This window comes from Cladophialophora psammophila, assembly GCF_000585535.1.
Source record: "Cladophialophora psammophila CBS 110553 chromosome Unknown aczJe-supercont1.40, whole genome shotgun sequence".
NCBI classification, from domain to species: domain Eukaryota; kingdom Fungi; phylum Ascomycota; class Eurotiomycetes; order Chaetothyriales; family Herpotrichiellaceae; genus Cladophialophora; species Cladophialophora psammophila.
Genome location: NW_006912961.1, coordinates 180,161 through 204,718, shown reverse-complemented (window position 1 = coordinate 204,718; position 24,558 = coordinate 180,161). Strand labels below are relative to the sequence as shown.

The following is a 24,558-nucleotide window of genomic DNA, read 5'->3' as shown; positions in this document are numbered from 1 at the left end:
ATGGCTTCCCTTCTTCAAATTCTCGGCGACTTCCCTCGTGTTCGTCTCTCAATGCCCTTCTCTCCGCCCTGTCTTCCCCTCACTAACCATTGTGTTATCTACAGCGCCTTGCGGTATTCCTTGACCGCCCTGGCTTCCCGTGGAAGAAACTGATCCTGGGGTTTTCTTTGGGCCAATATGTGCTCGAAGGTCTCTTATCGCTGAGGCAGTATAGAGTGCTGCAAAAGAAAAAACCGCCCAAGACATTGGAGGATGAAATCTCCCAGGATGTTTTCGACCAGAGTCAAGTACGCGCGCATCGCCCTTGACATTGCATCTGCACATGTACAACTTGCTGACCGTTGTCGCCAGGCATACGGTCGCGCAAAAGCCGAATTCGGCTTCTTCTCCGGCCTTTACTCCCAGATCCAGAACGTCCTCTTCATTCAATACGATGTCTTACCTAAGCTCTGGTCGTTGACAGGTCTCTGGCTGGCCCGTTACCTCCCAGATCGATTCTCCGGCGAGATTTCCCACTCGGTGCTCTTCTTCTTGACTTTCACTCTCATCTCCCAGATCTTGGCACTGCCACCTTCATACTACAGCACTTTCGTCTTGGAAGAGAAGTTCGGTTTCAATAAACAGACAGTGAAGTTGTGGATCACGGATATGCTCAAAGGCCAGGCGTTGATGGTGGTATTGGGGACACCTTTACTGAGCGCCTTTCTCAAGATCATCCAGGTGACGGGCACAAGGTTCTTCTACTATCTCTGGCTCTTTGGGATTGTCGTCCAACTCTTTGCCATTACCATTTATCCGATCTTCATTCTCCCATTGTTCAACAAGCTATCACCCCTCGAGCCTGGAGAACTCAAATCTGGAGTGGAAGCGTTAGCGCAAAGACTGAAGTTCCCCCTGAAGTCCCTGTACGTTATCGATGGAAGCAAACGGAGTGCGCATAGCAATGCGTACTTCTTCGGGTTGCCGTGGAAGAAGCACATTGTCATTTACGACACCCTGATCGAAAAGAGTGAACCTCAAGAAGTGGTGGCGGTGCTGGGTCATGAGCTAGGGCATTGGAGTCTGGCTCATACCACAAAACTGTTCGCAATTGCACAGGTATGTTGGACGCTTCCGACAAAAGCTCTGGGCTGACTGCTGTCTAGTTCCACATGTTTTACATCTTTGCGCTCTTCAGCATCTTCATCGACAACAATTCCCTTTACTCCTCCTTCGGCTTTCACGACTCGCACCCCATCATTATCGGCTTCATCTTGTTCTCAGATGCCCTCGCTCCGATGGATGCCGTGGTGAAGCTTCTTATGAACGTGCTCTCCCGGAAATTCGAATTCGAAGCCGACGCATTCGCAACTAGATTGGGATATGAGAAGGAGTTGGCCAGGAGTCTGATCAAATTGCAAGTGCAAAATTTGAGCACCATGGACGCCGATTGGATGTACGCAAGCTACCATTATAGCCATCCCATTCTAGCGGAGAGATTGGCTGCGCTGGGGTGGAAAAGTTCCAAGCCAACAGCGAATGGAAAGGTCGTTGAGTTGGGTGAGAAGGTTGTGGATGCGGATGTCGTGAAAGCGAGCCAGAGGGAGCTGTGATCGCCACGATTCGTTCGGCTTTTTGAATGATCTTCCTTTGATGTTGAGCCGGGGATGCTTCTCCCGTCGACGAATGATGGCGAGTTTCAACTTGAATTATGGCCTTGAAGCCGGCATAGAAGAGGCATGGCATGTGGAGAAAGCAGGTTTAGCCATTGTTTGTCTCGGGCTAGGCAAACAGAAGGCAATGGATGTGAAGTTGCTGGATATCGCTCGGCACTGAAACTTGGTCTGCTTGCGTTGTGATGGGTATTTTGGGCGAGGCAGCGCGCATGAACGCACAAAGCAGATGGGAACACCAAGTCCAGCCGAGCCACACCAAGGAGGCTCCATTCTATGTCATACTAACGCGAAGATAAGGGAAGAGGCTGAAGTCACAGATTAAATGCTACCGCCACGGTCTAAGGTTTTCAGCCGTCCATGCTCAAACCACAAACATCCACAACAACAAGGACTTACCCCCTGATCCTGCGACTGGTACGTCAAAGACCGGGCACAGCATCAATTCCGGTCCCAAACCAATAAACTAGACCAAAGATCTTCGCCGATTAGCAGAAGGATAGCCATATTCGCAGACTTGACGAGTAGCAGGGAGGAAGGTCAATGTTTCCTAGTGTCCTCAGGACTCAGTCGAGTCTTCGCCACGATATATAGCACTCGAACTTGTCGAGTGCATTCGTGACCTCGTGTGATTCTGGAGTTGTCTGTCTGGGAGATCGAAGCACCTTGTTTGGATCGATTTCAGGATCTAGTTTTCAATGTAGAGCAGGCGCAAAGACGAGGGATGGACGAGATCAGGCCACTTTATGAGAGTTCCCGGTATTAGAGGAAGAAATGCCACGTCGAATAGAATTCTAGAGAGTCTACTCTATATACCTCGTATCCTTTAGTGCTTCGTCGATGGTCAAGGGGCGTCCCGAATCAGGCACAATATGATTGGCTGAACCTTTTACTAACAAATCCGTCAGCCTGCGAAGCCTGCTTCCCCTGCTTCCCCTCGTATCCACGAAGTTTTTACGCAACCCTCTCCTCTTTAGCGACCAAGACACAGTCTTCTTCTTACTAGATAAGGTTCCCTCCGACGACAGCTTTGCGGTCTGAGTGCCGCCCGTCTCCATGCCCTCCATGGCGGGCTCCAAACCCGTGACGGAATTACCTCGATTCTTTCGACTGACATGGACCTCCGCCGCCCTCGTCCAGGCAGCGCCCCAGTCGATTCCCAAACGGCCTCCTGTAGCTCAAGCGCTGAAGGCGTCTTCCTTCGAGGCTGTCTCGAGGCCCAGAGCAATACATACCGGTGCAGCTAGGAGCTTGAGTATGACGAAAACTTCCCACTCACGGAAGAGACCGCGAACCTTTGTTCAATCACTTCCCCCAAACTCAGCTCCTCTCCGGCATAATGGGGTTTACGCCGCTGCATTCAAGCCGGCCCGTCGAGCATTCTCAACCACTCCTGTGCAACACAAAGCTCACCACTTTGACACGTTGCGATTCGTCCAAAGACTGAAAGATGAAGGCTTCACCGAAGAGCAGGCTGTGGCTATGATGCGCGTCCTGAACGACGTGATAGAAGAGTCGATCCAAAATCTCACTCGTACTATGGTCCTGAAGGAAGATGCTGAGAGAAGCACATACACCCAGAAGGTTGATTTTGCCAAACTGAGGAGTGAATTGTCCAATGCGGACAGCACCGAAGCACAATTAACACGATCCAGCCACGATCGTTTAACCAGCGACTTGGCCAAATTAAACTCGAGATTACGGGATGAGATCAGTCGCACGCAAGCCAGCGTGCGGCTGGACCTGAATCTCGAGAAGGGCAGGATACGAGAAGAAGCGAATGGACAGGAGATGAGGATCAAGGAGACCGAAGCTCGAATCGAACAAGAGGTGGCAAGTCTCCGGGAACGAGTCGAAGCAGTCAAGTTCTCGACCCTGCAGTGGCTCATGTAAGTATCATGCTCCCCTCCCAAGGCCAACGGAAAGTGATTCTGACCACCATGATAGGGGCGTCTGCACAGGCACAGCTGCGCTCATTCTGGGTGCTTGGCGCTTGCTAATGTAAACGCACTCAACACTATTGGTGCTACATAGCATGCCAGAGCAGAAATATTTCGTCTCCATCGGATATGGCCTCTTCCACACCCGCATCGCGCCCTAACTAGGCAGAAAGGCGACAACACCTTAGCGAGGTGACATTGCAAGTCTGCTAAAGCTCTCCTATCCGAAATGGTAAAGGCTCTTATAACTCTTAACGGCATTCAGACTGTGCAGAACGCAAGCTCACAGGAATGCTCCTCCATGTTTCGGAGTCGCATTGCCTCGGATCTGGTCGGCTCATTGAATGGACCCTTGTTTGAGCTGCATCACTAGCTCCACAATGCGGACTCCTCGCTTGAACGGCTGTGACTTCATATCGCACCTAGCCTGTCTACATATTAAATAATATGTGTTGCCTGAGGAGCCTTCATCTGATCGCGGACCATAGTCGTCATTCTTGTCCCTCTAGATATCTGCTGGTCTGGTCATCTTCACGTTCACCAGTACGCCCGGCCGATACCAATTTCCAATTCGGCCCGACCAAGTTTCGTTATCGAAGCTGTGATTATTGCCGATCCCAAAAATGTCCAAGACGACGACAAGGGTAAAATCATGGGTTCACACGACTGCGGGCTATCCAGAGACACTCCAGCTTTCCGAGACAGAAGTCCCTTCGATTCCGGCACCGGGTCATATTCTCATCCGCATGCACGCGGCAGCACTGAACCCAGTAGACATCCAACTTATGAACGTCCCGTTCAACTCGCTCCCTTATCTGAACGGTCCCAAGGTCGCTGGGCGGGATTTTGCGGGTACGGTACTAGCAGCAGGCCAAGGCGCCGAGTTCGAAAAGGGTGATGAGGTCTTTGGCATCAGCATGGCTCTCAACGGTACAGGCTCTTTGACTGAAGTGGCCGAAATTGATCTCAAGGGCGCATGCTTCATCAAGAAACCACTGCATCTTTCTTGGGCACAAGCCGCCAGTCTTCCGCTCGTCTACCTCACAGCGCGGACCATCATAGAAAGGTGCAGGCCGTTTATGAAGTCCTCAACTCCTTCTGAGAACAAATTTGTCGTCCTTGGTGGGTCTTCCGCAACAGGGATCTATACTGTGGAGATGGCAAAATCCCTAGGCTGGAAAGTCCTCGCCAGCTGCAGTGGTCGCAACGCCGAGTTCGTAAAAGGCCTCGGCGCTTCACAAACTGTGGATTATACTACATCATCGACAGCCGTTGCAAATGCTGTCCAGGATTTCTCCCCGAATGCGATTGCGGACTGTGTGGGCGGGACAGAGTGCATCGGTCTCGCTCCACAATATGTGACCATTGTGGGAGACAAAACTTCGCGTGCAGCTATGGGCGGACCCATGATATACCTAACGCATCCTCGAATGGTCTTCAGGTGGCTCTATGGATATCTGGGTTTGGGGCAGTCTTACGAGTGCATTATGCTAGATATGAGAAAGGAGTGGCTGGAGGAGACGACGAGGCTGGATCCAGATAAAGACCTCGTCATCGACAGCGTCTTTGACTTTTCCAGGACCAAGGAGGCATATGAAAGGCTGAATACTGGTCGAGCGAGGGGAAAAGTCGTGGTGGAAATCCAGCACTCGTAGAAACAAGCCTTCGTGTCCAGACTCCGTATATCCAATATTGAATTTCCATATATCTTGGTGGAAGGATTGTTGCCGAATATGCGGGTCTAAATGCAGAGCATAGAATGCCTGGTTCTTTCATTCAGGGCTGATACTGGGATACAAGGAGCTGGTCGTGGATGGGCACGTAGTACATAGTACCCGATAGACCTGGCTGTCTCGCTGTTGAATCCCGTCAAGATCTCATCCAGCCTTGTCAGGCTTCTGCATGGGTAAACTTCGGCAGTTGACCTTGACCCATGACTTTGTTCAATATGGCATCTTGTTTTGCCCACATGATCGTGTCACGCTGGCTTCATGCAAACAGTAGACGAGTCTGTCTGCCTGGAAAGTCGACGACTTCTTGGCTTCCGTTATGTGCGATCTTGTGAAGCGACAGCGACCGCGACATCATCTCACCTCCAGCTCGCGGCATTTCTGCCGAATGCGAATCTCCATTTCCTCCCTCCCGAACAATGAAGAAGTCTTTCATTGAACGAATCTTTCCGCACCCGCCTGGAAGTATAAGTTCACTTCCTCGCTACGAAGATGACGTTTCAGTCTCATCTTCACGATCTGACGCGACCCGTCCTCGAATTCTGCTCCAAGATGCAACATCCCCATTTTCATCGGCCGACCGGCGACGGACAGCATCGACCTCTCCGTCCTCTCCAGCACCCCAAAAGTTGAGCTCGTCTCTGGTGCGCCACGATGACCCCTTCCTCCCAGTAGAGAGAGCAGCCAAATCCCTCGAGCGGACGTTCCAAAGCCTTCTCGATGCGCAGTCAGAGGGACTCAGTGCTGGCAGCATTGCGACGGCGGAAGTGGATGACTCGTCTTCCGTTGGAAGCCCCACGCCCACCCCGTCCATCCTCTCAGCATCTACAAGAACGGGAGCGGAAACAGGACCGCGAACCCTACCGATCCGCCAACCAAAGTCCAAAAAGATCACACTCAGAGGCGCACGACGCGGTCTAGCAAAGTCCATGAAGGAGTTTGCAGCTCTCAGGGAGTGGGAATTGTCCCTGATCGACCGAGAAATTGTAGCCAGAGATAACGCCCTGAAACAGGCTTCCGACCTAGGAAATCGGAGAAAACTCCTAGAGGATGAAATCCACAGGATCAAAACTGAAGAAGGTCCGGTTGGGTTACGCTCTGAGATTGAAGCTGTGGAAGTGGAGATCCAACGCTTAGAAACAACGCTGCTGGAACTCAGGTCCAAGCACAGAATACTAGTGAACCAGCTTCGCGAGACTGAGAGCTCGAGGGACTCTGAGTTGAGCTCATACATGGAATCATTGGCACTGAGTGAGAACCAAGTCAAATCGTTCCTGCGCAGACCACCGATCCAGCAGAGCCTGATCTCTGGACAAGATCCGGGCGTGTACGCCTTGAAGCTAGAGAGGCGCACCCTGCAAATGGCGCAGGAGCAGTGGACAAGCGAAGTGCAGATGTTGGGCCAAAGAAAGGCGAGCGCCGAGAGTGAGAGGAATGCGCTGGAAGACGGATCGAGACTTTGGCGTGATGTTGTAAAGCGGATCGGTGAATTTGAGAGGGAGCTAAAGGCGAAAACACAAGAGCTATCTCAGTCGCAACTCCAATGGCCTGGCGCGAATGGAGCAGATTATCTTGAGGTTGCCCCGGCGGCAGAGACCGGAGATATGTCCATGCACCTCGTCTTGACAAAACTCTCCACGCTAATCTCATCTCTCGAGGAGGATCTTGAACTGGCCGAATCGAAGAACTGGAATCTCCTCAACTGTGCGATAGGGGCTGAGCTCGCGGCTTTCCGACAAGCGCACGATCTGCTCCAGCGGACGACTAACGTATCATCCGCGACAACCAGTGGTCAATTGTGCGATGGCGACAGTGTCAATGGATTCGAAGACCCGAATCGGCCTGCACATGACGAGGGACAGGGTGATAAATACACCGCGGATTTGTTCAGGGATGACCCGCTTCCGACCAGCAGGACGCGGAGCCCAGGCGAAAGCAGCAATCAAAGTCTAGAAGATACATTGCGTCAGTTTGGGGACCCGCTCAACAAAGGCAAGCAGAAGGAAGAGGACGCTTCTGTTCGAGGCCTCGAGCTCGATCCTTTGAGCGGCCCGAGGTGGTCACAGCCTCGTGCTCCGTCCTCCGATTTGGATGCCTTTGGTGGAGGAAGCGAGTGCGCCCCAAGCTCAGCACCAATGTCGATCCCGAACCTTCGACCGAAGCCTCCAGCTAGGACGATGACATCCGAAAGCGAAGACGACGAACCAGGGCCGGAGTTTCTTCTTTCCCATTCTTGATAGCCGAGTTTTCATTAGAAAGGCAAGGGATTGTATAATTAGAGGCGTGTCAAGCGGCATGCCCAAGTGCTTCATGAGCGTTGTATCATATTCAGCATTGTTCACACCACTTTCCAGACCTTTGTTCCCTCCATCGGTGAATTTGTTTCACAGTGGGCCAGTTCTTCTTTGATTTGAAACTTGAACAAAACTCGCCCATTCCTCTATCTGTTCTGGGTGGTACCCAGGCAGCAGGGACTTGTGCTTCAGCACTTCACAATGCGAGGAAAGCTTCGTGGGCGGCGTTTTCAGACCGTGTCTCTGGCCGATGGCTCTGTGTCTGGGAGGTCAATGAAGAATCTCTTCTGCAAGGCTAAGTGCCTTCAACGAGGACCGATACTGTTTCACCACCAGTCTCACCCTCACTGTTATCCTTCGTGCCCTGCTGTGCCTATTGTATTACCTACCATGCTGATGAACACCCAGGAACTCCCCCAACAAGATACGAAACACGCCCTGCAACCATTCTCTATCTCGGCTCCAACCCAGTCGAGTCAATCTTACCTTTCCTACCCTCTCAACCGCTCTTTATCACTCAGTGGCCCAGCAGAAACCCAAAAATGCTCGCAAGACTCTGGTCACGAATCAACCAGGACGACATCCCGTACCACTACCGAGCCTACCCAGTCTGGCGCTGCGAGACAAGACTGTACCATTGCTGCCCTCACTACGTCAACCCAAACTGCTGCCGTTACTGGTACGCGGACTCGTTCGGCCCATACGACGCCTGCGAGTTCATCACGCCAGAGGCATACTCTGCGAGGGGAGGCCGCTGGGACCAACTCGTCTCCTTGACCCTACCCGCCCCCTCTGAGATCTCTGCCTCCTCTCGCGCCTCCGTTATGATGACCGCCTGTCAGCGTACTTTCATACGCCTTGGCCGATCTGCTATCAGAACCGCTCGTGTGTACTACTTTGGACGAGAAGCTGTCGAGATACGTGAGCGCGAAGCGAACGTCCTCGCTAAGCGGCGTGAGATGGGGGAAAAGGAAGAATTTGTGATGCGCTTGATTGCGGTCAGGTATTTGGGCGCGGGACTATGGCGTGACGATTTGGAGGCGGATGGGGAAGGCGAGGACGGGGACGAGAACGAGCACGACATTTATAGTCTCAATGGCCGTGGCAGCTGTGGCTTGGCGGTTCTGAACGAGGGGAGGATCGCGGCGCCGGTAGTTAACCGAGACACAGCTCAGGGACGTGCAAGAATGCTCGGGACCGATGGCTGGCCCGGGAAGAGAAAACGGGGTGAATGATGGTGAAATGATGGGGAGACCGGGAAAAGGGAGACAGACTGATGGGTCTCGGTTCATGGCGAGGCTGAGTTTCACGGAGGCTCCAGACAGAATTGGATATGGATGGATGGATTCATTTATTCATTCCCCTAAGCCCCCCCGGCCCGAACTGTCCACCATGTACGTAAACATATACTAGCTCCCTCCAAACGCCTAACCATACATACACACCCATCAGTCCCTCCCTTTTTGGACAGTTGTCTGGTTGGTTAGCTACTGAGTTACCCGCCAATTTTGTCCCCTGCCGGCACGCTTCTTGACCAGATTCGAAGCCGTGGTGATTTCAATAGAGGGGGGAAGAAGAGAACAAGAAATAAAGAAAATTCGTCCATGTCATGGCGTGTAGGTGGGTCGATAGCTAAGCCGGTAGTGTTGGTCAATCTTGGTAGAAAACAAACCCGGGAGTTATGGTTCGATGTTCTGACTTTGATGTTTTACTTTTGTGCCTTGTCTGTTCCCGAGTCCCCGCGTTGGTGCTGGGATGACTTTTGTTGATGGGATTGTTGTAGCGTGAGCTATGAATGCCTGAAGATCTCGTTGACCGCATGGGTCTTGTCTTGGTTCCCGTCGTCCTGCCTCGTGGCTTGATCTGTGTAAGTGAAAGTAGCTCGCAAGGCATCTCTGGTCTCGACAATCTCTGGTTATTGTGGTGTTTTTGGCCGGCTTTCTTGGGCATTGTCGTCCATCCAAAAAAGAGGGTGACGGTGTTGGTGGTGGCAGATCATATTCATCCCCATAATTCGTCCTGGGGCGGCACCAAATCTGGTCCTTCGTACACCTTTGCTTCTCTGTCCTTCTCCTTGTCCTTCTCTTTCTCTCTTTCCTTCTTGATCAGGTTCACAATGTTGATCCCCGAGCCCTGCGGATCGGACGCCGCGATCTCGGCCTCGACATCGCGGGCAATGAGTTTGTAGTCCTGGACAACGTCGCCGTAGAACCCTTTGCTGGAGGCTCCCACCACCGCGGGGCCGTTCCATCCCTTGCGCGATTCAAAGTACATCTCGTCCGTCTCGGTCTCGATGTCGGTGGCCTCATCGGCGGTCAGCTCACCAGCAGAGGTCGAATCTGCCGCGCTTTCCCTGTCGGCAAATGCCACGACCGGGGTTCCGCGGCGAGCAATGATATCATCTCTGGGACTGGCGTGGCGGGAGAAGATGTCGTCCCTAGGGCTAGCATGGCGCGAGTTAACGCCGTCCTTGGGGCTGGTGCGACGCTGAAAAGGGTCGACTGATACAGCGCGCTGAGAATAGTCATCAGAGATACGGCGACGAGTGTATGGCTCGCGAGAGATTGCTCGACGGTTGAAACCGACCGGAGAGATTTCGCGTCGACCGGATGGGTCTCGGGAACGTGCTCGCCGCCGAGGATCTGGACCTGGAGACTCTGCGCGAGGACGGATCGGCTCGTCGGAGAAGACGCGAGGAATGGTCGCTTGTGGTGCGACGGACTCGTGAACAGCTTGTCCGCGAGACAGAGCCCGGCGGGTTTTGGGTTCCGGCGAATCTGCACGGCGAACAGCGGGCTCACGGGACAGAGCTCGACGACTTACTAGTGGAGGAGAGTCGGCATGTCGCCCACCTGGTTCTCTGCCTAGAGAGTGGCTGGAGATTGGTTCGCGCGATGCGTTTCTTCGCCCAGTCCTTCGGGAAAAGGCATGACTAGTCACACCTCGCACGGGGGAATCTGCACGGCGTTGTGCGGGTTCTCTCGAGAGAGCTCTTCGTCGCAGTGGTTCCACCGAGCCAGCTCGCCGCTCAGCAGGTTCTCGAGAAGCAGACCGACGTCCATCCCTTTGCTCTACGGCTCCCCGGGACGATGCTCGCATGTAACTCACTTCACCGATGCCAGGCCCTCGAGAAGGGGGACGGGAAGGTACTCTAGCAGTACTGCGGGAGTCGGGTCTCTCAATTGCTGTGTCAGGAGCTTCATCATCTGAGCTTGGGGTTTGAGATGATGGTAGAATTGGAGGCGTAGTGCGGGCTTGGCTTTCCAGACGGCTGGCCAAGCTTGCAGCATCAATCTGCCCGTCATAAGCCACAGGGAGGGCGGATTCGATCTTTCGAGCAATAGGAGTGTTATCCATGGGTGTGGCATTGTTGCTCTCCGAGAGCCCGTTGTACTTCTCTGCCACTGGACTCAAAATGGAGACTGCCGAAGCCGGTTGACTCTTGTTGGGTGGAACAGATGTCTGGATCTGTGGTAGTCGCGTCGGACCGGGATGCTTCTCGGGAAAGGCTGCCCTTGTGAAGAAAGTGCTAACATCGTCATATACGGGTGACTGAGTGTGCGTGATGGGCGAGTTTGAGCGATATGGTTCGATAGCTGGTCTGGATTCCGCGACAATGACTTCGTCAATGTTGGTGGTGATACTGCTGAGAACGGGCCGTGATTCCGCGGTGATCAACTTCTCTGCCACTTGGGCCAGCTGGGCCTGCTGTTGGCCGCTGGCCGATGACGATCTTCGGTGTGGCCTCCGACTCCATGGGAAGGGGATTGTGATGGTGATACCACCGCGTTCTCTCTGGATGAGCGGAGGAGTTGGCTGTCTGAATGGTTCGACGCTGACCTTTTCAATCTCGTCTTTGAAACTCAGGTCTGGGGAGTTGTTGACGAGGGTTTTCTGCGAGTCCGGACTGCCGTGAGCTTGATAGGTGACGTTATTGAGGTCACCCCCCACATAATGCTGGGTCCAACCGCCATTTGGAGCGGTGATTGCAACATCGCCCCAGCGAGCATGAAGTTGCTTCCCGGATTCTGATCGGGACCTTGAAGGTCGACGCCGGGATGAGATAAATCCTTCGAGCACGCCAGCCATGGTCGGTTAACGATAATAATAGTATGAGAGATTGAAAGATATTTCAGGCTGGTCGAGGGCTGATCGGACGTTGGGGCGATGTATGGACAGACGCCTGTATCAAAAGAAGAGCGCTGAGCTGAAAGGACTGGGTGAAGTTCAAGCCGTGTCGACGGGTGTTGAAGTGGAAGGCCGCACCAGGCGCCTACCCCCAAGCATGAAACCCAAAGAAAATGGAATGCAGCCAGATGACTGCTTTTATTATATTTGAGATTGTATCACTTGTTGAATCAAAATGTGCTCGATGAAGGAGTACAAAGGGGACACTCGGCGGTAGAAATAAGCCAGGCAAAAGAGAGGTACTTACCGTGTTTATTTTTGAATTCGTGATAGTGCTTGCCCAAAAGGAGCTGCGAGACGTGGTACAACAATATCAGAGGCTCTAGACTTCCTTGTCGCCTGATGCAGCTCGTGTTGAGCCCATCCGACGCCCTCGAGTTTAGCGAAGCTAGATACGGGGCTTAAGAAATGCAAGGGACGTCAGCGATTGTTCCCCAAAAAGAACTGGGACGTCAGGATAGCTGGTCGCCATTGGGGTCTTTTGGTCTGCAGGCGTTTGGAAGCGAAAGAGGATTGGATGACGGGAAAAGATGAGACAGATCGGATGCAGGGGGGTGTTGATGGGTCGTGGGCGAATAGACCACGTCGACTGCGTGTAAGCGCCGGCCAGGCCAATATTGTGGAGGCGAGTGCAAGACGGTGGAGATGAGTGGAGACCGGTGGAGATGATATTGGCTTTTGACGCTGTTCGCACGGAGCATCTATTGGTTGATGGCTATTTATATTCAGTCCAATCAGTGTTTACGGCTTGAGACCCACCGGGAAAAAGGGTGGACTCCAGCCTTGCGAGCTGCCTTACTGCCACGCACACCCACCCCTTCCGACTCATCCAGAACTGGACAGGTTGAACAGGTTGACGCGGAAGACTCCTTCCGGTCTGGACTCATTTTGACATCGAATGGCACCGTCAGAGCTGCACGTCAGCTGTTGAACGATCCGAACATGCGTCATATACGACTAAACGAAGGCTTGAAGAGCCACTAACTGGCGAGAAGCCTGAAGAATATACTTTCGCAACGGACACAAAGAAGTCACCTTGGCTTTGTTATTGGAGCTATGGCACATCTCATGGTGTAGAGGGATATACCATCGCACGATCCTTCAGCTCGCATCGGGCCGCGTTGCTCAATTTGTCGCAGACTCAGACCATTGAGTTTTTGTTTTCTGCTTCTCAGGAGCGAGCTGGAAAACATGGACATCAGAATTTCTCTTTTAGAATTTCTCTTTTAGAATTTGAGGGCGGCACGACTTACAGCAGTGCGGTGGTTACCAGCACCGGCAGCGGTCTGGAGCTTCTCCAACAATGTGCTGTCGGCATAGTCGTCGTAATCGATATCCACATATCCACGGGGCGCGTATCTTCGAGGGACGATGGCAAATGCTCGACCTGAGACAGCTCTATCAGTATCCTATTCGCAGAGAACGTGTCGCCTGCTTACCGTTGACTCGGGGATCAGACACGATCCTCAGCGTACACTGGCCAGCGTCCTCAACTGTGGCAAACTCGATGCCCGACTTCGTCAGATGTTCGACGACTGGTTTGCTCAGAATCTTGGTTTCGACAAACCTAGGTTGATCCAGTCAGCTTGGATGAAACTCGACAAGATATATTTCCATACCAAGGTCCAATATATGCCACTCGAATATTGTGTTGGTGCTCCGTCTTGCGAAGAGCCCTCATCATTCCGCGGAGACCAAACTTGGATGCAATGTACTGAATAGCTCCTGGCAGGTCGAGATATCCCGCTAGACTGCCCTGCAATATGAGGACTTGATCCAGAGGAGCTCCCTTGTTCAAAGCATTCTGTCGGCGGAAATAATGAAGCGCCAACTTGACAGTGTACATGACGCCGTTGAGATTCACATTGAGGATATTGAGCTTCGGCTCTTCAGGTTCCTCGGCTTCGGCTAGACAAGCCATCAGATTCTGTCCTGGTCATCTCTCGGGTTTTTCCTTACGATCGTTGAAGAAGACCGAATCGGCGCCGCTAATACCGGCATTTGCAATGACAATGTCCACCCTGCCAGAGGGTGAAGACGAAATTGCAGTTTTGAAGACGGCCAGTTGATCAGCCCAGACAGTGACATTGCACTTGACGAATTTGACCGAGCTGCGGACGGAACGTCAGTGGCATTATCGACGAAGCTCGAGGGGAACCTCTATTATGCTCACCTGCCCAATTCCTTTTCCAGCCTCGCTCCTTCTTCAGCGTCCAGATCTGCAATAACGACAAAAGCCCTGCATATCGATCAACGTGATGCCCGTTGCCATGTTAGAGGCTTGGTCATACCCGGCGCTTGTTAAAGCACGAACATATGCCTCACCAATGCCATTGGCTCCTGAGCAAGCATATCAGAAAATGTCACAGCTTTGTCTCGCTATGATCTAAGCATACCGCCGGTCACAATAGCAGTCTTGCCCTTGACATTGCTAGTGTCAATATCGACATCACAATTCACGGCTCCTGTATTCGTGTAAGGCTCCATGATGACAGGGCCGATTCGGCGGCTCGAGGTAGGCACTGATAAATATTGCCAACTCTGAATACACTGGTAACGAGGAAAATGCCGGGACCACCACAGTGCTAGGGCTCCTGGATCAACTGAAGGATCCGGAATGCTTCAAATTCATCCTTCGAGCTGTATATATCCTTCTCCCGTACAAACTGGTGTCAGCTTACCAAAGAGGGCGTATTAGCCTCGGTAAACTTCCGTCCAAGAAGCAACAACCGCCTGGGCAGTCGATTCGAAAGCTAGGCTTTGCTTTTGAACTGAGTACGTCGCGTTAGCCGGTGTTTGAATAGCGGGGAAGACATCACATGTCAACAGCCAGCTCGCCGGTGGGTCACTTGGGTTGTGTGCTCGAATTGCGTGTACGGGCTCCTGGGCTTTAGTCATAGCTCATAGCCCTGGCTCAGGGCCGAAAGGAGAAAGTTGCCGCGGACCATTTGGAGGAACTGGTTGATCCAGATTAGAATGGGCTATAACTCTGTCGGGCAACTGCTACGAGAATTGCAATGGGTGAATGGCAAGGCCTCCAAGGCGGCCCGACCGCTAGTTGGTCCGCGTCGTCTTCAGATATGTAGGCCGCTTGAAGGAGATGTGCGCGAACAAACGCTGCTTGCGTTGTCGAGTATAACGCTGCCTTCGGACGCGGCCTGCTGACACGAAAATCCCACTGGTGTCATGTCAAGTCGTTGATCGGAATGACGATGCAGTTTCCCGCATGTCAAGACATACTTAGGTGTACCACGTAGGGTAAGTTGAAGCGTGCGCTCCGTCGTTAAGTGGGCGTCCAAAGGCGAGACAGAGCAGCCGGACTATGGAATCTCCGCATCCGATTCTCTAATCCACAACGCGCAGCCTCGTCACATTTTCTGGTGACACTACTCGGTACCAAACTCGCGAGTCACCTACCGGCCTCACCAAATGGAACAATCAATGTGGCCTCGTCTATAACCGTCTGCCCTTGACCTAGTACCGAAGACAATGGCGCTCCTGTCCTCTACACTCCTTCTCCGCACGCACTCCCTCACCCTCCTCACATGCGCCTACTACCTCCTGACCTCGCCCATACACCTTCTGTCCTCGACCCCCATATGGCTCCTCGGGGAGAGCATGAGCGTCCGTCCCGCGGGATACGCCCCGGAAATAACACCCAACGATGCCTCATCGACTGCAGGCGCGAGCACACGAATGAGTAAGAACACGAACATGAAAGGCCTGCTCGCGGGACAGGGTAAGGGAACAGGGCAGCCCGAGAGGGAACTGTTCGCGTTTCTAGCGCTGCTGCTGGTGGTTTATGCGGTCACGCAGTTTCTCTTTGCGGGAGACCTGTCCATGCTTCAGAGTACTGCTGCAACCACCGCATCCTCGTCGTCTTCAACGCAAGCGAGGTCGTCGAGAGGCACGGGCGTGAGCAGCCCCCGAAAGGACTCCACTGCAAAGTCACCCTCGCGCTACGCCGAAGAGCTGCACACCCTCCTGACAGCCCAATCGCGCTGGCTCACGCTCTCGGCGATACACGTCTTGGCCTCGTCGACGTTGGTGTTTTGGATTTACACGTTCCACTCGCATTCTGCCTCGGAGGCTCCATCTGCAACAAGTTCTCCGGAAAAATGGACATCGCTACTCTCAGGACTGAATCTGCTAGCGAACCGAGTGACCTTCACGGTTGGGCTGGCTGATATGCTTTTCTGGGGGTACTTGTGGACGGTCCTAAAGGAGGAGGGGCGGGACATTGCGAAAGTATTGGCCAGGCGCAGAGAGACCGAAGACGATGAATAAAATACCGTCGAGACGCGTGTGGCGGGCACGAGACATACCTTCATTTGTAAGGGTCCAAATAACACAGTCCAAGCTCTCTCCCCCATACCTGATGCAAGTATTAAATGAAATAGGCCTGTGCATATTCTCCTATATCCAACATGGCAGATCAGAGCAGACATAATCGTCACATCTGGCCGCATTACATCTTCAACTATTTCCCACCTTTAAACCCGTCACTCTCGTCCAAGATGTTCGGATACATTCCCTCTGGAATCTGCACCTACAGCATAGCAGCCAATCCTAACATCCCGACCCCGACGGCACCCATCGCGATCGTCAAATGATTACCAGCACCTGTGGGACTCGCAGTCGCCGTAGAAGCAGACGAACTGGCACTGCTTTGGGCAGAAGAGAGAGACGCGCTGGCGCTGGATGCAGCAGAGCTGAGAGAGGCAGAGGCGCTCGCGCTAGAGGCGGCAGCAGAGGCAGACGAGGACACGCTGGCAGCGCTGCTTGCGGCGGAGGTGGTTGCACCGCCGGCCGTGCTGGATCCAGCCCCGGAGGACGAGGAGGTCGCGCTGCCGCTCGACGTCGAGGTACAGGTTGCCGATGCAGGCTGCAGAGGACAGAAGGTTCAGCTAGACTATCCCAAGGCGTGGATTGAAACCAGAAGATGAAGGCGGGTGTTCTCAGAGAGCATTGGCTGGTCTGGGCTAAGAGAAAGTCCGCCCATGGAATACAGTAGTGACCACACACGCCCGAAACCAATTAAGCGCAGTTGAATAGAAGGGAACGTACCAAAAGCGAAGAAGCCCCAACAGGGTCACAAATGCTGTGCGCGTAGGCGAGGGCGGCCGTCTGATCCGCGGTATCGCATGCCTGGAAGACGCAACAGGCGATCCCGTCGAGAAACGACGCGGTGTTGCAGATACCTATATCGAGTTGTCAGCCAGTGACGCCCCTTCTCTTCCCTTTTCCTTGCAATGTCAATGCGACCACCCCATAAGACCGGACTGACATGTTGGATTCCCGTTGCAGCTGGCGGGGAGGAGGCTAGACACGCAGCTGGTGGCACCTGCGTTGGAGTAAGTCAGCCATCAATGCTAAGGACGAGACGGATGTCAGACGCTTTTTTGCCTCTACAACTCTTTAGAGCACGGCGTCAAGAGCGCGCGACAAGAGATATTAATATGGACAGGTTCGGAACACGTACAGCTGGGAAGAGTTGGGGCCTGCTGGGCAGAGGCGATACCCACCAGGAGGGTGGAGGCGGCAAGGATGCTGCTGAGCTGACGAAGCATGGTGAATGGTGCCTTGAGCTTTCCCCGCAATCTAGGAGTCGCCAATTGATAGAGAACAGTAAGTATAGCCAGGTAGATGGCAGATGGAAACTATCGGTGGGAAGATAGGAAAATGGGAAAGAGGAAGAAGCGAACAGACCGTCGCCTGCGGATAAATACCTCGATGGGCAGGGTGCGCACCCTCAGCACCCTCCTTGCCTCTTCTGACGCATGTCTCTTCATCTGCCCTGCCCTGCTTCTTTAGTCCCGCTTCCGGATTCACGCTTGTTCACACTCTCCAAATGCGTCGAACTCTATCTCTGATTCTCCGTCATCCAGGTGTTAGCTCCCCCCCCCCCCCCCCCAAAGTTGCATGTAGACGTTCCCATTCAATCGAATCGCCACGCGCGATTGCGGGACCGAAGCGCACTTTGACCCAATCTTCATGCTCGAATTGACCGAGCTTCAATTGTTGCAAAACGACGCTGGGCGCACCTCGATGGGGAAGAAAAAGCAACCACCAACAACAAAGAAAAATAACAATACAATCAGGGCTGGCTGAATCTCGCGCTACTGGGGCCCCCGGATTGGCTATCCAAAGCATTAGATGCAAGCCAAGCAAACACCATGGAAAATGAGATCTCAATCGCAGCTGGGGCAGTGAGACACGAACTGCAGGCCTTGTCGTTGACAGAAGGGCGGAATAGATCGACACAAGGCTGGAAACCGACACGAGGCTGAGGATGGAAGAAATTCTTCACATACTAGTATGTTGTCATCAAACATTACACAATCGCCATCTTTTCACATCCCCCTCGCTTGACGGCGGCGACACATTGCCCGGCGAGCCCGACTACCTCTGGACCACCTTCTTCCTCGCAACGCTGCATGGGCACGGTGTTACAAAAAGAAAATATGTCCCAAAATGCACCATCAATCATCCAATATGATACCCATCGACATTCACATCCCAGAACCCCCCCCCCCAACATCAAGGCATATATACATCGCCCCCCTCGAGACATCCTCGTGACCTTTCCCCATCCTATAACTCCATCGCTGCCGAATCACTCCCCTTGAGGTCTTCAGATGATATTAATCGTGTAGGTGTAATCACTCGCAAACCAATACCCGTTCTCGTGGTCCAGCCTCTCCACGTAATTGTTCATCTCGGCCTCGCCTTTCATGACACTGCGGAATCGATCCCAATTGACCTGATCATACCGACTCACGTCAAACGCTCCGATCCTCCTGAACTCGCCCTTTTTCATCGTCGCGCACAGGAGCAATCCCTCTACCCGATCCACGACGTCGATGACTGGCAACAGGTAGATTTCGAGCATTTCGCAGAGCATCCCGCTGCCGGCGTCGGAGAGTTTTGGTAAGCGGTCGTCAAAGGATGCGTTCTCAAGTTCAACTTGTGCTTTGGTGCATTGGATCATGCAGGGCGTTGGGCCCCAGTAATCGCGCGTTCGTCTCAGCAACCCTCTCGCCATGAACCCTCGAACCTTCATCTTGCCACCCTCGACGAAACCGAAATTGTCGCCCGATGGACTATATTTCATGTCAAGATCGATGATCTCAATGCAGGTTTCTCGGGCCGACGATGCCGGTTCGGGGTATTTGACTTCGCCGTCGATCGACGCCCAGGTCCACGTCGGGGCTCTGTATTTTGTCGGTCGCCTGCCGCCTTCTACTCGCCAGAGTAACGCGTGAGGTAACTGCGGCTTCCATAGGCCAACCAAGTAATCGTCGGTATGTAATCTGTTCTTTGCCATATACTGCTTTGCTAGTCCTTGGATGGCCAACAGCTTGTCACTCGAATACGTCAATTTCTTGGGGGAGTACATCCTCACCAGCTGGTGCCAGTTCCCATGTCTTTGATGATGAACCTTCTTGCTGAAGAATTCCACACTCTCCTGAGAAGAAGGCGGGCCCATTGTTGCGGGAAGCCCCTTCGGAAACACCTCTGAACAACACATCTGCTGGCATTCCCAGAAAAGCTCATTGCGAGTAAAGTGTAATGTGCGTTTTGCAAGGCAGCGTTCTTGAAAGGCCCAAGCGCGCTTGTTGAGAGGGGAAGAGTCAACCAGATCGTGCCATAATGTGGAGCGTAGGATTTTGTACATCCCTTCATCGACGCCCAAGCCCGAGGAGACGGAGACAATGCATGGCTGTAAGGCGGAAACGTTTCGACTGTAGATCAACCCGCTTGCATCGTCCCTCGAGGACGTGGCGGCAATGTTGAGTGCCGCTTCCGAATAGACGCGGTGCATCTGTGCCACTTCCGCCAACACGTCTGTTTCGCTGTCATGCCGAATACACAATGCATCGATCCAAAGGTATCGAAAACCCAGCCGATCCGTCACAAGAGCTGCTTCGGCAAATGTCTTTGGTAGATTCGCCACACTGACGCCCTGCCTTAACGCCGCGAGAGTCCCTTTATGCAGACGAATCGTCTTGGATTTACCCCAGCAATGGCTAAGAGTCACATACTCGCTCAACGAGTCCGCGAACATGCCATCCACAAGTTTCACTCCAGGAGCGCCCTTGGGACCCCGGATCGAGACGTCGAGCAAATGCGTAGGCTTCCACGTCGCGTCGACGGGGGAAGTCACGGAGCATTTCATATGGTTGAAAGTACAGTCTTGGATCCACTGTTTGGCGAGATCGAAACTTTCTATCGATGCTGTACTCACGGATCTGGGGTCGATGGTTCGGACCCCGGGTTCGACGGCAACTGAGAAAACAGCATGTTAGCAGGCTTGATGAGGGTTTCCATATCGACCTTCGATTCAGACCGGGACAAGGCCCAAAGGAGCACTTACACCTCGGGTGCATCAAAATCAACTCAACCACCAACCCCGTCGTTTCCTCCCAACTCAATGTCAGACTCGCCTTCGACCCGCTACTACTCGGTGTAGGTCCCCTATTCTCCTTGTCCGCATCCGACTTCGTAGGCTTCACGTATCGAAACTTCAGCCTCGCTTGATCCCTGGCAATAGGCGACATCCAGGCAAACCCGACCGAGTTGGTTGTTAATCCTTTATTGCGGAAGTTTCTATAGGCGTCGGGGTCGATGGACATAAACACGGTCAGACATAGATGACAGCTGCTTGCTCGGCCCGCGAGTTCTTCCAAGCCATGATGCGGAATCTCGCCTGTTTCTTCGGATTTCTGCGTCTGTGGCTCAAAAATTGACTGACACGCTGCACAGAGCGTACTGGGCTGTAGTTCTGACATGGTTGCGATTTTTCTGTTCGATTGTATGATGTCGTTTCCCGCTTCTTTTCCTCGGCATCTCGATGTCGACGTTGCGGATTCGAGATTTTCTAACAGTCGCGACCACTGTTCATGTTCTTGGTTGCACAAATTAACTCTGGGGACAACCGTCGTCGGCAGTCTTTGTCAAAAATTCATCGGCCCGTCAAAGAGAGTTCAAGTGAAGTCGTCTTTCTCCTGAAATCGTCGCCGTTTGAGCCTAACACCAACCTCTTAATTTCCGAATGCGGGCGGAACCCAGCGCCACGCGACCCAAGCCCGTTTCAAATAATAGCAACGCGCTTCAAAGTGATACGCGCCTCTGGGAATTGCATCATACTCCTCGCCCAGTGACAGTCGGATCCTCGACTCACGGTGGCAAAGGGACGGGGAGAAAATGCAGTCGGCTCGTCACCCCGTCATCCGTTTCACTGTTGTGTGGGGTTGTCTTCATCCCCTTTTCGGAACAGCCAAATCTCAAGGAACTACCCCTGACAACCAACGTACAGTACTTACCGTACGGTAGGACCATGGTAGCGAAAGGTGGAGTCGGAGATCCTCATCCCCTTTTCCTGACATAATGAGGATCGGCTGGCTGGTGACAATAGGATTAGCTACATAGATATTCTACCCTGTATATAGACCTCCAAACTTCACGTCATCTGAGCTTCGTAATCTTCAAGAGATCATGCCGGTGGAAAAACTCCCTGTTCTTCTTCCCGAAGATATACATGGGAACACTCAGCACACAGATCGCAATCTCAATGCTACCGAATATGATAAATAAATGGTTGATGCGAATTGCGAATACCCAATTGAAGGCATGGTAGGCCAAGATGAAGGAAAAAATGTTCTTGAAGATGATGAGGTTTGTGAATGCCTCGACTGCGATGTCGCGATGCGCGTCAAGGAGATATTGGGCAGAGGCGATGGAGCCCATGACCATGCTGATTATAATGAAAGCGAGGAATACCTCGGGGACGATCCAGCCATATCGTGCCACATTGTTGGCCGTTATACCAAATCCGTAGAGACCAATGCAGGAGAACACGAGGGTCGGAATGACGAGCAGAATACGGAATTCAGGTTCGTACTTGCCCCTGTTGAGTTTGATCATGAACCTCGTCGTGAACTCGCTGTACAAACCAGCACCGAGCAGGCCGATGATGCTGCCGATGAACGCACTGGTGTACATCTTTCCTGCTCTCTCTTCATTAAAGAAGAGAGGCGGACCCAGAAAGATCAGCGAGAGTATGACTCCGACCATGACAGTCCAGCCGATAATCACACCTTGGATCAGGCAAGCCCAAAGGACTGCAGGATGTAGGAACAGCGGGAATGGCCGGAAAAGGAGCTTGAAGAAGGACTCATCGGTTTTTCGACCGTTAAATGGCATTAGCTGTTGCCAGTAGGAATTCTTGGGAGATGTTTCGATAGGCGCTGAAGAGTGCAGAGGCTTTTCTTCCGCATCTTTTGTAGTCAATGTCTCAGTTCCTCCATCCGTTTCCTTTGAAGAGTCCTCTTCGGAGAGGAGGTCAAGATCAAGAGAATGTTCTCGTCGATAGGCCGTCTCGGGCACGAGGAAGAACACGAGGAAGAATCCCAATGCCATGAAGATGGCAAGGAAGAAGAACTGTATGACCCTAGGTTAGAACATCTTTCATGCAGGAAATAGCCCGTCTCAACTGCCGTGAGTTGTTCAGGTCGGGAAACCAGCGAATCTGCTCAATATGGACCTGACGCCAACCACGCCTGCCGCGATTCAAAGACAAGGAACATATCAACTTACACTCCATTGCCAACCCATGTGAGCCGTGATCATACCCACGAAGACTGGCGTCAAGAAAGCTCCTCCAAAAAGGCAAGTATTTGTGACCGCCATTCGAATTCCACGCTCATGAACGTAATATAGATCGCCCACACAGGCATTGACTAGGGCCTCAAAGGGCGCCAGGGCGACTCCTTGAAAGATGCGACTCCACAATAGACTTGCATAATTATGACCGTTATGTGTAGAACCACCCCAGGCAGAGCTCACAACCATGAGCAGCGCTCCTAAGAGAAACAAGTGCCTTTTGCCCCATACTCTTGCGGATGCGACGAACAGCCACCCCGCTACACCCACGCCGCAGAGATGGTAGGCCGTGAGAAGGGCAGCATCTTGAAAAGTTCGCTTGAAGACGATCGCGAGTGTCGTTGAATCAGCGGCAAGGAGGGGAGAAGCTGTGGTGGCAAGGCAAGAGACAAAGCAAAGGATCCCAAGAATCAGGTCGCGACGCCATAACGGCCAATTCTGCGGCCCCTGTTAGCTTCGACATTGATGGAGTAGTTGGCGTGAGAAACACGAACCAAGGGATCGTTCGGGTCATCCGAGGGTTGAGGGACGAGAATGACTCGCCCGGTCCTGTCTTTCTTCAGATGCCGAGCAGTCTGCAACAGCTCAGCACGTCGTTGTTCCGTCTCATAGACGTACACGGTCCCTGGGACGTGTTCGACCTGCGGTTCAAGAATCCCCAGAGCCATTGCTTAGCTAAGGGCGCTGACGTTGGCGGAGCCGATGAATCGGCGGGGAGCAATCTCGCCTACTCTATTTTGATGCAGAATTCATGAGGGCTCAGGAGTTGCAAATACAGCCATGCCGCGAGTGCGACGCTTTAGAGGGGTTGACTGATCGCCAGAGGCGCTGATGGTCGAGGCCAACATGGGGTTCGAGCATAGAGAGCAGCGAAGATTGCGCGGCTCAAGCCACAAAGAGGAATGCAAGCGACAGCTCCAACGGCTTTGCCCCTTCGGTTCTGGACCTCAACTCGGACACGGCAATGGGAGCGAATGTCTAGTCACCGGGCTCCTCGATCCGATTGGGCAGCGATTCGTGCCTATCAAAATACAGCTAAGTATGTACGAGGTACAGAGGACGGAGCAAGGACGGAGTACAGAGTAATACATGTTATGGATTTCCATCTCGTCAGGCGGTGCAGGGTCGAAGTCCAGACAGAACCATTCTGAACCTCCCTGCACTGGCCCCTGTTTCCCAGAAGGCAGTACGGATGAAAGACCAAACGTACAACGACGTGCAAGATCAACCAGGCACCCTCAATGGATGGAAGGCCACACATTGAGTATGCATTGCTGTACGTTTGGGCCCTTCCCTTGCGCGTTATTGAACTCCAGACATTATGCTCCGTGCACCGAACAGTGACGAATTGACCCTCTCATTTCCCCTTTTCACTCCCATACATCGTCTTGTTCCACCATTTCTCAGGCTTGGTGGGGTTGTTCGGCCGCTGGTCGTCTCCCATCCCATCCTGCTGGCATCCTGTGGGTTTGTTTGTGGCAGAGCCTTCTCTCATCGGTGCATCTTCTTTTTGTCCCTGTATTGTTCCCCCATATGCCTTGGTGTGTGTGGAAGTGGCACCACTTCTCGCATAAGCTTTCTCTATGTTCTGTACACTGGTGGTTTTAGCGGTAGTAATTGGGGCGCCGGGAACTCCTGGTGAGGCGCTCGGCCAGAAATACAGTGCTGCGCCGACTACTAGGCCACCGAGGGCTATGCGCCGGCCGAGGGACATGCCGCTTTGCTCGGGATGGATTTCTGATGGAAGAGGTTTTCAAGTTTTGTTAATTGATGCTTGACTGTGCTGCGAGGCTTCTCAGGTGCCTTAGGTACGGGCAGAATATCTGCTGTTCGTCAAAGTAGCAGGTTTACCAGTAACGCAGGGAAGAGCGGATAGCGAGAGTGCAAAAGATACTGTCACGAAGCTGTTCAAAGAGATGGGAAATTCTTCTCACCGTAAAGGAGGCTCTTGCTGGTAATACAACCTCACAACCAAGGGTCAAGGTCCGTTTGGATAAGGACAACCCTTGATGCATGACGCAACTGTTGGTCAGGGACGAAAATGTGAGACGAAGCGGAAAGTCAGGCATGCTCTGGAGCTTCATATTGG

General features: G+C 52.9%; 10 protein-coding genes across 10 annotated transcripts; 5 read left to right on the top strand and 5 right to left on the bottom strand.

Annotated features, from left to right (window-relative positions):
- On the top strand, positions 1-1,592 carry A1O5_13039 (STE24 endopeptidase; the record flags this gene model as incomplete). The annotated part of the gene is made up of 4 exons (XM_007753608.1): positions 1-39; positions 105-287; positions 352-1,098; positions 1,146-1,592. 4 exons carry the CDS (start codon positions 1-3, stop codon positions 1,590-1,592), a joined length of 1,416 nt encoding a protein of 471 aa, XP_007751798.1.
- Positions 1,593-2,717: 1,125 nt separating this feature from the next.
- Positions 2,718-3,657, top strand: A1O5_13038 (uncharacterized protein; the record flags this gene model as incomplete). Its single annotated transcript, XM_007753607.1, has 2 exons — positions 2,718-3,541; positions 3,600-3,657. 2 exons carry the CDS (start codon positions 2,718-2,720, stop codon positions 3,655-3,657), a joined length of 882 nt encoding a protein of 293 aa, XP_007751797.1.
- A 558-nt stretch (positions 3,658-4,215) lies between these two features.
- Positions 4,216-5,247, top strand: A1O5_13037 (uncharacterized protein; the record flags this gene model as incomplete). The annotated part of the gene is made up of 1 exon (XM_007753606.1): positions 4,216-5,247. The coding sequence occupies one exon, from the start codon at positions 4,216-4,218 to the stop codon at positions 5,245-5,247; it is 1,032 nt and encodes a 343-aa protein (XP_007751796.1).
- A 494-nt stretch (positions 5,248-5,741) lies between these two features.
- A1O5_13036 (uncharacterized protein) lies at positions 5,742-7,559 on the top strand (the record flags this gene model as incomplete). The annotated part of the gene is made up of 1 exon (XM_007753605.1): positions 5,742-7,559. The coding sequence occupies one exon, from the start codon at positions 5,742-5,744 to the stop codon at positions 7,557-7,559; it is 1,818 nt and encodes a 605-aa protein (XP_007751795.1).
- Positions 7,560-9,617: 2,058 nt separating this feature from the next.
- Positions 9,618-11,705, bottom strand: A1O5_13035 (uncharacterized protein; the record flags this gene model as incomplete). The annotated part of the gene is made up of 1 exon (XM_007753604.1): positions 9,618-11,705. The coding sequence occupies one exon, from the start codon at positions 11,703-11,705 to the stop codon at positions 9,618-9,620; it is 2,088 nt and encodes a 695-aa protein (XP_007751794.1).
- A 1,325-nt stretch (positions 11,706-13,030) lies between these two features.
- Positions 13,031-14,291, bottom strand: A1O5_13034 (uncharacterized protein; the record flags this gene model as incomplete). Its single annotated transcript, XM_007753603.1, has 7 exons — positions 13,031-13,191; positions 13,244-13,371; positions 13,424-13,712; positions 13,764-13,915; positions 13,978-14,043; positions 14,096-14,144; positions 14,201-14,291. 7 exons carry the CDS (start codon positions 14,289-14,291, stop codon positions 13,031-13,033), a joined length of 936 nt encoding a protein of 311 aa, XP_007751793.1.
- Positions 14,292-15,293: 1,002 nt separating this feature from the next.
- On the top strand, positions 15,294-16,091 carry A1O5_13033 (uncharacterized protein; the record flags this gene model as incomplete). The annotated part of the gene is made up of 1 exon (XM_007753602.1): positions 15,294-16,091. The coding sequence occupies one exon, from the start codon at positions 15,294-15,296 to the stop codon at positions 16,089-16,091; it is 798 nt and encodes a 265-aa protein (XP_007751792.1).
- Positions 16,092-18,438: 2,347 nt separating this feature from the next.
- A1O5_13032 (uncharacterized protein) lies at positions 18,439-20,596 on the bottom strand (the record flags this gene model as incomplete). Its single annotated transcript, XM_007753601.1, has 2 exons — positions 18,439-20,093; positions 20,182-20,596. 2 exons carry the CDS (start codon positions 20,594-20,596, stop codon positions 18,439-18,441), a joined length of 2,070 nt encoding a protein of 689 aa, XP_007751791.1.
- Positions 20,597-21,272: 676 nt separating this feature from the next.
- A1O5_13031 (uncharacterized protein) lies at positions 21,273-23,137 on the bottom strand (the record flags this gene model as incomplete). Its single annotated transcript, XM_007753600.1, has 3 exons — positions 21,273-22,247; positions 22,404-22,907; positions 22,964-23,137. The coding sequence occupies 3 exons, from the start codon at positions 23,135-23,137 to the stop codon at positions 21,273-21,275; spliced, it is 1,653 nt and encodes a 550-aa protein (XP_007751790.1).
- Positions 23,138-23,826: 689 nt separating this feature from the next.
- On the bottom strand, positions 23,827-24,198 carry A1O5_13030 (uncharacterized protein; the record flags this gene model as incomplete). Its single annotated transcript, XM_007753599.1, has 1 exon — positions 23,827-24,198. The coding sequence occupies exon 1, from the start codon at positions 24,181-24,183 to the stop codon at positions 23,827-23,829; it is 357 nt and encodes a 118-aa protein (XP_007751789.1). The 5' UTR covers positions 24,184-24,198.
- Between the last annotated feature and the right edge of the window lie 360 nt (positions 24,199-24,558).